Consider the following 13,776-nt stretch of genomic DNA (forward strand, 5'->3'; position numbering starts at 1 on the left):
GCCAGTTTGGATCCTGGGTGCAGACCTAAGCACCGCTTATCAAGCCTTGCTGTGGTAGGCATCCCACTTGTAAAGTAGAGGAAGATGAACACAAATGTTGGCTCAGGGGCAATCTTCCTCAGCAAAAAGAGGAGGACTGGTGGCGGATGTTAGCTCAGGGCTAACCTTCCTCAAAAAAAAAAAAAAAATTAAGGCTGCTTGAAACTTTGTTGTTTTAAAATCTGAAATATTGCCTCAAGTTTTGTTCATGTTCTGAATTATCAATTTCTGAACTGACAGAGTTCAAATTAATGATTTATTAAAAAAACATCTTCAGAGAAAACAAGAGTTAAAGCAAACTGAAGAAAAAATTTCTGCCTCTGGACAGACTAAGCAGCCGTACTTTTCCCTGTTTCTCTCCATTAAAGTACAGCTAAAACCCTGGACATCACATATAAAACAAACACAGGAAGACTCTGACAAGGGGAGAGAGGGCAGCAAACTGGCTAGGGACTGTGGGACTCATGGAAGGACAGAGCTGTGAATTCCATGGGTTTTCTTTTTACCTCCAGTACCTAGACTGAGTACTGGAGAAGTCAGCAACCCAGAAACACCAATGGACGCAAACTAAAAAAAGCCACTGCAAAAGCCTGCTCTCTTGAGTGAAAGGATCATGACAGGGATAGCTAACAAGACAAAACTCTTAGACAATAACCACTGTACTCCAGCCAAACACCACAGAGAAAACACTGGTCTCACCCAAACCAGCAAAGGCTGAGCAGGGAACCTAGACTTCCTCTAGAAGCTGTTCAATCCTTCTACGGAGGTGGTGTCAGAGAAGACGAGGCAGTATAAAAAGCGCTCCCCCACCCCCAGGGAGGAGTATCAGTGGAGAGCATGTGGGAGCCTGGACTTGTATACCCCTACCAGGCAGTAATAAAGAATACCCATCCCCTACCTACTAGAGTGGGATCAGAGGAGGTCTAGTGGCAAGTCAGAACAGTAATCACCACTCAGTTATAACAAGGCCCTGAAATGCAAATAGAGGCCACTGGGAGAGTCTGAACTCTCACTCTTGTCCAGTAGTAATAAGAAACCTCTCCCTCACCTACACGTCAAAGGAGACCAAGTGGGGACCAGGATTTCTACTGCTACCTAGCAGAAATGAGATGACGCCCCTCTCCCCTACTGAAGCAGTGTCAGAGGACATCTGCTATAACATAAAATTTAAATAAGATACAGAGTCTCATAATTCCCAAAATGGCCAGATTTCAAATGAAAATCACTCACCATACCAGGAAGCAGGACAATCTCCTTAAATGGGAAAAGACAATCAACAGAAACCAATATCAAGATGACATGGATGTCAGAATTATCTGACAAAGATTTTAAAGCAGTCATCACAAAAACATGTCAATGAGCAATTACAAACACGCTTGTAAACAAATGAATAATTAGAAATTCAGCAAAGAAACAGAAGATACAAAAAAGAAACAAACGAAAATTTTAGAACTAAAAAAACCACAACAACCAAAATAAAAAATTCAATGGATGTGATCAATAGCAGAATAAGGACAGATGGATGAATCAGTGAATTAGAACAACAGAAATTATACAATATGAACAACAGAGAGAAATTAGACTGGAATAAAAAGGAACAGAACCTCAGGGACCTGTGGAACTAAATCATAAGATGTACCATTTGTGTCAATGGAGTCTGAGAAAGAGGGTAGGGCTAAAAAAGTGTGTGAAAAAATAATGACTGAAAACTTCCCAAAATTGGCAAGAGATATAAAGCTAAGATTTAAGAAGCTTAATGAATCTCAAACAGTATAAACCCAAAGAAATTCATACCAAAACACTCATGATTAAAATTCTTAAATCTTGAAAAGAGCAAGGGGTAAAACAACTCAGATGACAGATTTATCACAAGAAATCATGGATATGAGAAGAAAGTGGCACAATCTGTCAACTAAGAATTCCATACCCATTGAAAATATCCTCCAGGAATGAAGAGAAAACAAGACATTTTCAGATGAAGGAAACTAAGAATTTGTTACTGCAGACCTACTCTAAACGAATGGCTAAATGGAGTCCTCTAAAAAGAAAGGAAGTAAAAAAAATTTTAAAAAAAAGGAACTTTGGAACATCAAAAGAAAGAACAATGGAAAGAGTAAAAACAGGGCAAATACAATAGATTTCTCTTATTCTCTTGAGTTTTCTCAATTGTTTAAAGGTTAAAGAAAATAATATAAGTGTTTGATATCGATCTCATTGTATATTATAATCGATCTCACTGCATAATATAATTGTCTTAAATTATATTATAAATTTTTTATGTTATATTTATTGTATTATAAATAGGAAGGACAACAAGATAGATAAAGTTTCTCCTCCTCACTTGAACTGGTAAAATGAAGAATAAGTCACATGCCATAGGAGTTCACAGAGTAACCCATGACATCACCACCTGTTCCAGGCAAATCCAGTAGACAATTCAAATAACAGCAGATCTCAGTCAACCTAACATTCTTGTAAGAGGCCAGCCTGGGACAGGAGTTGATTTTCTGGTTGTAGGCTGCCCACTAGCAGGTATAAGGATCATCTTCAGATAGGAACTCTAGCATCACTAGGCTAAACTTGAATCTTGTCCTTAAAATCTCTGGGGTTTCAATTTCCTCATCTTTTAAAAACTACTAAGAGTTCAACTCAACAATCTCAGTGGATCCTTTCAGTCTACAATTCTTCTAAATTTACACAATTATCTAACTTGTATCATAGAAAATAAACCACTATAAAAAATTCAGCATGAATTTCTTTTTAAAAACTGTTTATCGGAATCTAGAAATCAACACGGTATAATTTATACATGTAGACTATAGACATGTGTCCACTAAAACTTAGTAATAAGATTGTCCTCTGAGAGTTAACATAAAATTTAACTCATAACATATAAGACATGCAAAACTCTAAGAGACAGAATGACTTCTAGGGGTCCAGCAAAATAAGACACTGATGAGTCTAATGAGACTCTAATAAGACTAAAGATAATTACGCTATCTAAAAAACTTTTTAAATCAGAAGTTTGTTACATTAAACAAAGACATGTTAAATGCAATGCACCTGTATTGAGCACCGGCTACCAGGAGGGCAAAAGTAGTCCTCGCCCAAAAGGTAGCGCCCCTGACCTTGAATTAGTTACAGTCCAGGACAAAGATACAGAAACAAGTTATTTCAATCTAATATGGCTAATAATATGCACAGGGTGCTTATGGAAACACAGAGAAACAACTAACCTAAATAAGGATGAAGGGAAGGCTTCTGGGAGGAGTATCTCATTTGCATTAGAAACAATAAGACAAAAAGGAGCCAGTTGTTGAACTGGTCTTTAAACTAGCAGAGGTAGGTGGGGTAAATAGCATGAGAAAAGGTACAGAGGATTGAAAAATCATGGTCTGTATAAGAAACTACAAGTCTATTATTTCAGTATTTATAGAGGGAAAAATGGGGGGGGTCAAGCAAGTGGTTAGTTAAGAGGCCAGACAAGGACACCATATTATAACAGAGGTCCTTGAATAGTCAACAACAGCACAACAGAAACAATAAAAATCAAGAAAGCAAATATTGGCTCATAAGCAGTTTACAAGACCAGTTGCATTGTTTGTCCGTATTGGAAAGAAGGATGCTTGAGCCAAACTCAACTAGAAGCTAGAGGGTAACAAAGCCAGTTAATGTAGTCCATACAGGTTAACTTCCTGAGAAGAAAGCGGAGAGGAGAAAGGGTGAAGGGTGGGGCTAGGGGTGGCAAATGGAATAAGCCTAGAACAATCACTTAATCACTATGTGATGTTCAGTGAGTCATTTAATCTTTCTGGGCTTCAGAACTCTCACCCACAAAATGAGGGAATTATACTAGAACATTTCTTAAATGTTTTTCCATCCTAAAAACTCTAACTTAAGAACAACAAAATCCTCTTTTCTTAAGAAAGATTAGAAAAGATTATTGGAGAAAGGCTAGAAAGAAATATTGGTTAAATTATCCAAAAATCAGTTATCAGACATATTTGGATTTACTTTCATCATCATATTTTGTGCTATTTGTCCCACTTTTTCTGTTTTTTTCCCCCCTCTCCTTTCTTGCCTTCTTTGGGGTTGAATAATTTAGATACTCAATACAATAACAATATCAATAAGCCCTTGTCTTATGTGCTCAAAATTCCTTTGAAATGCTGACAATATTTCAAAATAAATTGTTTCAATTAATTAATTTTTGAAAGGTAATATTTGCACATACAAAACTCAAAAGGCTCAAAAAGAGCCTTCAGCAAAAAATAAGTCTCCATCCCACTCCTGCTTCCATACAGTTACCTTCTATTAGGGAGGCCAGTTTCTTGCTCATTTTTCCAGGGCTATGCCACTACAAGCACTGACATATATATATATATATATACACACACACGTGTGTGTGTGACAGTGTATGTATTTTGCCAATCACTCCTCTCAATAGACTTTAGACTGTTTCCAATTTGTTGACAGATATTTACGCTTTTCTAATCTTTTGCCATTACAATGGACTATGAATATTTTTACATACATATTTTTTCACACATGGTTAAATTTTTCTGTAGAGTAAATTTCTAGAAGTATAATTACTGAGTCAAAGTATATATGGTATTTTATTCTGGATAGATATTGCTAAATTGCCTTCCATGGAGATTGAGTACTAAGCTAAATTTTTGTAATAATAAACATATTTAAGAGCCTATTTCCCATACTCCTCAACAAATTCCTTTTTTTAAAACAGTATCTTGGAAAAATCACTTTTTATAAGAAACATGTTTTTAATTCTTCTGTCACTTAAAAAGAATTATTTTCCAAATACCAAGTTTTGTTAATGTGAGACGCACTATTAGCTTAGAGATCTGAGCTAATAGTTGGGAAATTTCTGTTGGGAAAATAAAGACTCACAAATGCTTATTAAAAGTATTAAATTATTTCTATTTGGATTAAATGTTAAGGCAGACAAAAAGTCTGACACTCTGGATGCAAAGTCTGCTTGTAGCAGGGATAGTGCAACTCTTCATTTAGGTAATCTTCTAACCAATACAGTAGTTCCCTCTTGTCTGCAGTTTCACCTTCCACAGTTTCAGGGTTTCAGTCACCCATAGCCAACCTTGGTCTGAAAACATTAAACGGAAAATTCCAGGAAAAAACTATTCATAAGTTTTAAATTGCAGACCACTCTGAGGAGCATGATGAATTCTCCCGCGGGGAACATGAATCCTCCCTTTGTCCAGAGTATCCATGCTGTATATGCTACTCACCTGTTAGTCACTTAGTATCCATCTCATATCAGATAACTGTCGCAGTATGGCAATGCTTGTGTTCAAGTAACCCTTATTTTACTTAATAATGGCCCCAAAGCGTAAAACTAGTGATGCTGGCAATATAGATATGCCAATGAGAAGTTATTGCTATTAATCTCTTACTGTGCCTAATTTATAAATTAAACTTTATCATATGTATGTATGTATAGGAAAAAACTTAGTATATATATAGAGTTCAGTACTATCCATGGATTCAGGCATCCACTGGGGTCTTGGAACATACTCCCTGTGGATAATGGGGGACTACTATATTTACAATATGCAATCTCTTCAAAGAGTTCAGGGATATTGTATTTGTATATCTTATAGGTGAACAAAAAGTCAAAGAAGAAATGCTGGGTCAAGGAATAAACATGAGAAATAGTATCAATGGAGACAAGAATTCATTTCTGAAATGAGAACCCTTTGGAAGTTTTGCTTTAAAATAACTTTAGGAGGAAAGAGTTGACAACAACAAACAAAAAAAATAGAAAAGGGAGAAAAGACAGATTGAACTTGGAAAACAGAAAAGAAAAATATGAGACAAAGAGAACATACAAGAGAAAAATGGTGTGCGTGTGTGTGCGTCTTTAACAATCTCTATTTCCTGGGAGGTTTATAGCTTTAGAAATCAGCTAATGAAACTCACAGCAATTTTGGTCAATGCCAGAAAGCTAAATGGTATGAAGAAAATATCCTTCCCTTAAAGGCATTAGCACTGACCTGTAAAAGTTGTGTTGCAGTAGCTCTCTGCTCAGGATTCTTCACCAGGCACTTTTTAACAAAATCGGTGAAATCATCAGACCAAAGCTCTGGCTTCCTGAATGTTGGTGGTGGATTTGTGGGAATCATAAAAATAGCCTAGTAAAAATGAAATATCCAAAAGACAGAGTAAGAATCACAATAGCACACCAAATAAACAAACGTCTTTATCTACCATTTTATCAGATTCTAAATCTGAAAAACAAATTTAAGCTGTTCTAGGATTTCCAGTAAGATTACAATTCAGGAAGCAAGTCCATCTGCTACTAATGTAATCATTTCCCATTAAATTTCCTCTATTTGAATTGTAGCTCATTGAGCACATCATTCTTTATTTTATCTATTATTTTTCATCAGTCTCTGAAGAAGACTGCATTTCTAACCCTTTTACCACACTAAGGACATCCTCTAATTAAACAGATATATCCCTCAATTTTCAGCTTCACATAAGTACTGCTGCTCAAAATGGCTAGCAGCAGTCCAATTTGCTTCTGCAATCCAAATTATTTAAGTATAAATAAAATTACTGCTGTGATTTGAAATAACAGCTGATTAGAGCCAAGACTTTGATTTCTCTTATAAACATGTAAGTCAGGATTCCAAATGAAAAACTTTAAAGGTAATATACCACTTTAATTTATTATGAATGATTTAATTTAGTATTAATAATTTAGTACTAATGATAATACATTCAGATAGTTCAAGATTCAAAAGCTCAGAAAAGTCTCCTGTCATCCCTGTCCTCTTAGCTATCCAGTCACTCTTTTACATTTTTTTTTTCTGCTTTTTTCTCCCCAAATCCTCCAAGTATATAGTTGTATATTTTAATTGCGGGTCCTTCTAGTGTAGCATGTGGGACACCGCCTCAGCATGGCCTGATGAGCGGTGCTATGTCTGCGCCCAGGATCCGAACCCGGCAAAACCCTGGGCCGGCGAAGCGGAGCACGCGAACTTAACCACTCGGCCACGGGGCCAGCCCCAAGTCATTCTTTTTCGACCAAGAGAATTAATCCCTAATGTTCTTAGGAAATCACTTAACTTCTCTCCTAGGCATCTAGAATAGTTTCTGATAAAATACCTTCACTAAAACACCCTTTTCTCTGAAAGGATATGAAAGATACGAAAACAATAATAAAGGTAAAACAAAAGTATCAAGCACTCAATAAATACTAGCCATTATCATTTTCATTTCCACATAATGTTATAAAAAAGACAAGAGGCAAACACAGCAATAACAAAATATTTACAAAGTAAAATGAATTCAATCATATAACTAAGTGTAGTTTAATAGGTAAGTTTATACAATTACACAATCAACACAACAGGTGAGAAAAGTGGCTTTTTGGCAATCTTAATGTATGCATACGCACCATACAAACATGGGCCTCCCAAAGACGTATTCAAGGGTGAAGCATCCGAAAAACTCTCTTTCTAGACTGCAAAATTCTATAATTTTCTAGAAGAGAGGTATCTGTCTCTGTTCTATCCTCATTTTTTCACCTGGCTTTTGGCAGTCCTTTCTCTGCATGTGCAAACAATTTCATGTACGTGAACTTTATGTCCCCTTTCCTTAATGCATAAAGAAAATAAAGATGGTAATACTACAAATTACAATAATACTTAGAAACTAAGTTTATTTACCGTTGAAAGAAATTAATCACAGCTATGTTTAAAACACTTGTTCATATATACACCAAAACTGTAGACAAAGTAATAAAGATAATATGTTCTTGGGGATACCAATTTTTATTGTGTTCCTTTGATATAATAAAATTGTCCCACCCTCCACTGGATTTTTATTAACTGTTCAAAAGCCATTTACAAGTACCTTAGAATCATAGAATTTCCATAGTAGAACATATATGAGAGATCATTTAGCTCAATCTTCTCACTTAACAGAAAAGGAATCAAAAGCCCAGAGAGGCTGAGTGAGTTAGAAACAAAATTTCAGACCTTCAAAAGGGCCTTTATTGAAAAGATTACCAAGGTATTCTAATGCTTCTACTGTGTTTCAAGAAGCAAGAAAGTGAAGTACAAAGAGTTAATAAATCTAACATGCGGCTACTAAGAGGATAGAGAGATGATAAATGATGATACTGTTTTCAACATATATGTCTTCCCAGGTCCTCTTCTTATTTCCAAGTGGATAAGAAAGGATAAGTAAGTTTTAAGCCTTTGAGACAAGACAGCGACAGGAAAACATCTTACAACTTACTACAATCACAACTATGATAGTTAATAAAGTTGGAATCATTCAATGAAATATGAATCAGGGAAAGACTATTCAGTGGAGACAATACAGTCTTTTCAACAGATAGTGCTGGGATGACTGGTTATCCACAGGCAATAAAAAAGAATTTGGACTCTGACATACCACATAGAAAAATTAACTCAAAATGGATCAACAACCTAACAGTAAGAATTAAAACTATAAAACTCTTAGAGGAAAACATAGGGGGAAAGCTTCATGATACTGAATTTGGCAATGATTTCTTAGATACGACACCAAAACTCCAGGCAACAAAAGCAAAAAACAGATAAGTTGTACTACATCAAAATTTAAAACTTTTGTGCATCAAAGGACACTATCAACAAAGTGAAAAGGCAATCCACAATCGGAGAAAATACTTGCAAATCATATATCTGATACAGGATATATAAAGAACTCCAACAACTCAACAACAAAAAACCAAAGAACCCAATTTAAAAAATACACAAAGAACTCAGATATTTCTCCAAAGAAAATACACAAATGGCCAATAACCACATGACAAGATACACAAGACATCACTAATCATCAGGGAAATGCAAATCAAAACACCATGATATACCACTCACATTCACTACTATGACTATTATTTAAAAAACAAAACAAAACAGAGGCCAGCCTGGTGGTGTAGTGGTTAAGTCTGAGCGCTCCACTTTGGCAGCTCAGGTTCGGATCCAGGTGCAGACCTACACACCACTCAATAAGCCATGCTGTAGCAGCATCGCACATACGAAATAGAGAAAGATTGGCACAGATGTTAGCTCAGGGACAGTCTTCCTCAAACAGAAAGAGGAAGATCGGCAACAGATGTTAGCTCAGGGCCACTCTTCCTCACAAAGAGAAAAAAACAAAAATAAAAACCCAGAAAATAACAAGTGGTGGCAAGGATGTGGAGCAACTGAAACCCTCAAGCATTGCTAGTAGAGGTGTAAAATGATGCTGCTGCTTGGAAAACAGTATGGTGATTCCTTAAAAACTTAAAACACAGATTTACCATATGATCCCTCAATTCCACTTCTGAGTATACACCCAAAAGAAGTGAAAGCAGGACACAGAACAGATATTTGTACGCTCATGTTTGTAGCAGTATTATTCGTAATAGCCAAAAGGTGGAAGTAACCCAAGTGTCCATCATCAGACGAATGGATAAACAAAACATGGTGCTTATATTGTATATATGCATACAATGCAACATTATTCAACCTTAAAAGGAAGAAAATTTTGACACATGCTACAACATAGACAAACCTTGAAGATTATGCTGAATGAAATCAACCAGTCACAAAAGGACAAATATTGCATGATTCCTCTTATATGAGGTTCCTAGAGTAGTCAAATTCCTGCAGACAAAGAGTAGAATGGTGGTTGCCAGGGGTTATGGGAAGAGAGTGGAGAGTTAGTGTTTACTGGATGCAGAGTTTCAGTTGGGGAAGATGAAAAAGTTCTGGAGATGGTTAGTGGTGATTGTCATACAGCAATGTGAATGTACTTGATTTCACAGAACTATACACTAAAAGTGATTAAAGTGCTTAATTTTATGTTGTATATATTTTAACACAATAAAAAAATATGAATGATGGAAAATACAAAGTAATAATCAAGTTCTGAAATATTTGTTAAATGCCTACTACATACAAAGTGTGGTGTTAGGCACTGCATGTAGCTCAAAGATGCAGCAAGAAATATAGTCACTACCCTTAAGAAACTTCTAACCTAGTCTGGTAATGAAAGAACAAACAGTAATTGATTTAAAGAATAGTATGATATAAGGCATAAAGAAGAGAGGTCATTCGCCTTAGAAGAAATAGTATAAGAAAAAGCAAGAGAGTGGAATAAGGCTGTTGGGAGGAGCAGAGAACAAGCTGATTACTCTGTAAGGGTCTAGAAAACGGTAAGAGTAGAAGGAGAATGGAGTATATGGAATTTGGTCAGCAAGAAAGTGCATAACTGAAAGAAGGTTTTTTCGGGGGGGGAGGGTATTTACTTTTGTTTTTGTTTTTGCTTTTAGTCAGAGTTTATGACCCAAGAAGTAGATCTAAAACAAAAAAACAAAAAACACCTGGAGACACTCTAAACATGGAATAGAAAAGGCAGTTAGAGTTAGGGGCTAGTGTAGATGTCCCAAGATAAGTAAAATAAGAGTTCAAACTACAATGGTATCCACAGGAATGAATTGCAAGAAATGAGATATGAGATACTACAACAGAAGAATCAAGAGAACATCCTAACAACACTGTTTAGGAGGGGTGGAAAAAAGGAAGAACACACAATTACTCCAGAATTCAAAATATGAAAAATAAACTCCTTAATTGCAAGGCACTCAGGTATTCTAACAATTCACTATATCATTCTTTTGAATGATATTCCTCGGAATATGCAGCAATTTACTACAATGTGTTATCTACAATTTACTACATGTGTTATCATGGTTTCTAACTTGGAAAGTGATCCAAAGGACTTTCTGTGGACAAAGCAATGAAGATTCAATATCTAAGTCTGTTGATTCTAGGCTAAGAGTTAATCTCTTTATTAGTGTATTCGTCTTCCTTCAAAAAGAGAAAATCCTTTAATAGAAGAGAACATTCTTACACATCTTACATCATATTACATCTAAGATGGTCCTTCAAAAGCACTGTAGCCAGTTTATGACACAATAAGCATCTATCAAATGACAACTATTTGTCAAGTACTTTATGTGTGTTCATAACTATGTTCTAATAAAGAAGTAGCAAAGTGATAGGTCACAGGCCAAATAGCATCAATGGATATATTTTGTGCAGGCAACATTGAGCTCATATTCCCAAAAGGTAAGAATCTGGAGGAATTAGGCTGATTTTACCCAGGACGTATGTTCTCCCTTTTACATGGGCCCCATCTAGCCTGGCTCAATTATCTACTTTATCTGACAGCCCCTTTAAGTATTTAACTTTGTGAGCCCTGCTGTGACAGATTTTAAAATAAGACACATTTCTTGGACCCACAGAGTTCATAATCAACTTGTAGGGGAAAAAGCCAACACATACAAAACAAATGGCAAACAATGGAGTGCTAGAAAATAAAATTCTTCTGTAAATAACCTAATCAATCTCAGCTCCATAGTTGAAGCAGAACCTAATCTTGCTTTAAGGATGGGCAATATGGGGTTAATACTGGCTGCTGGAAAAGGCACACAAAACCCTCTGCTACTTCAAATTAAAGAATAAAAACAAATCTGAACTCTCATCTCTGCAAAACAGTTCAAAGCACCTACATAAGCCCCTATATAGACTGACCTCAAATTGCAGGTAAAAGATACTAGATTGTCTAGATAAATGTTGTTCATCTGCACTTCTGTTACAAATTGATGGATAACAACTCAGTGATTTATGTCCTTGAAGCTAATGCTCTCCTTTGAACTTTGAGCCAATGAGTTGCAGTCTTATCTTCAGATAATCTTAACATATAAGGCTCACCTCAGCAGTAGCTATTAGAAACCCAAGGATAGAAAGCTTAACTCTAACTCTTATTTACCCAGTACTATCATAAAGTGATCCTAAAATGTTCACATTCTATTCTCAAACAAGCACTCAAGTGAATACAGCTCAAACAAGTAAGTCTTAATATATGATCTACCAAAATGTAGACACTCTAAAAGTCTCCAGGAAAACCACTATACCTTTTATTTCTATTTTTTTAAGTTAGATAATCAATAACAAACTGACAATTTTCTCACAGACTTGACTTTGTTCAACTAATGTAACCTAATCACGAATCACAGAGGATCCTCTTGAGCTTCTCCAGGGTTTGTATGAGCTGATTAGGTAACAGGCCCTGCTGTAGAAAGTTTTGGCAATCAGTGGCTAGCCTCACACTAATAACGCACTCCCTTCCTTGCCACCAACCAAGCTGCACGGACACACATTACAGCCATATAATTTATCTTATCTCTAACACCATTTTGATTGAAGAATGTTAGTACAATAAATGATATGATTATCCTTGTGTTTGCTGCTACACAATGTGTTGCTTAACTACATATTGAACCTCTGATTAAGTTTTAAAAAGAACTTCCCTGATCACAAGTAGTCTTAAGAAGCCAAAAAATGTAAGTGCCTCAAAACAACTAATAATCTTCACGCCTGGAGTTATATGCCTTAGACTCCAGCAGCAAAGGGAGATGTGGAAAGAGCTGGAGCCGAGAAACTACAATGCCTGAACTTTATAATCTCAGTGGAGTGAGTCCACACATACATCTGAAGCTAAGGTAGTTAGATTTGTGAATGTACAGAAGAATTGGACATGCCAGAATAACAAAAAAATCTGTGCCACTATTCAAGAATCTCAGGTATATGAGCAAAAGGTTATCTTCATAACAAATAAATGAGATAAAGGATGAGAAAGCACTTTATAAAACTGCAAAGAACTAAACAAACATAGCTGTCTCCTGATTGCAAACATAATACATAGGTAGCAAGCTACTAAGTCAAATAAAAACATGTAATTTCTAAAAAGGATATATGGTAATAATTTATTTGAATTCAAAAATTTAAAAAAGACTACTACAAATAAGATAGCAAACAGAACAATGGAATGAAGCCAACACTGGACCTAGGTCAGAAAAAGGCTTGAGTTCTAAATCACCCTCCAACTGATTGTGTGGCGTCAGTTTTTCCATATAAGTGAGGAGGGTGAACTAGTTATTTTTTAGGTTCCTTTGTTGGATCTAAAAGACACTGGCATTCTAACTGTCTAGCAATCTAGGAGATAAATCCTAGCTAGACAAGTATTAAACTGCTAGTTAGAAAGGAGATGGAGGTGGGGGAGGAGGGAAGAATAACAAAAGGCTTACTAGATGATAATATAAAAATACAAATCTAAATTTTTATTAAAAACACCACTCCCTCAAAAACAACTTCGAAATAGACAGAGATTTTAAAGAGAACACTAACATCTAGAGTGAACTTTGCTCCTAGAGTACAGTTTCTACAGTAAGCAGAGGGATAAAGTATCGGGAGCATGACCTCACAGTTCACTCCAGCTCCAGCTGCAGGAACTTCAGTAATCATTAATCTGGCCAATAAAGGCTAATTTGTCTGCCTAGGAACCAATTTAAGGGGAGGAGTGCAGTTGGTGCCCTGGCAGTACAGAGGGAATAAGAGAAGCAGCTCTAGGGGTCTGAGCCAGCTCCAGATGGCATAGGGTACAGTAACACCACCATCAGAAGAGCTATCTGGGGCCAGCCTGGTAGCGTAGTGGTTAAGTTTGCACACTCTGCTTTGGCAGCCTGGGGTTCACAGGTTCAGATCCCCAGAGCAAACCTACACACTCCTCATCAAGCCATGCTGTGGTGGCTTCCCACATATAAAACAGAGGAAGGTTGGCACAGATGTTAGCTCAGGGACAATCTTCCTCACCAAAAAG

General features: G+C 36.2%; 1 protein-coding gene across 4 annotated transcripts in view; it reads right to left on the bottom strand.

The window, feature by feature from the left end:
- STK3 (serine/threonine kinase 3) overlaps positions 1 to 13,776 on the bottom strand; it is a 264,139-nt gene that overhangs the window by 102,513 nt on the left and 147,850 nt on the right. For all 4 annotated transcript variants that reach the window (XM_023648755.2, XM_070222385.1, XM_070222387.1 and 1 more), the window contains one exon: positions 6,069 to 6,206. In XM_023648755.2, the coding sequence (XP_023504523.1) occupies positions 6,069 to 6,206 (138 nt within the window). The remainder of the gene's footprint in view (positions 1 to 6,068; positions 6,207 to 13,776) is intronic.

This window comes from Equus caballus, chromosome 9 (genome assembly GCF_041296265.1).
Source record: "Equus caballus isolate H_3958 breed thoroughbred chromosome 9, TB-T2T, whole genome shotgun sequence".
In the NCBI taxonomy this organism is placed as follows: domain Eukaryota; kingdom Metazoa; phylum Chordata; class Mammalia; order Perissodactyla; family Equidae; genus Equus; species Equus caballus.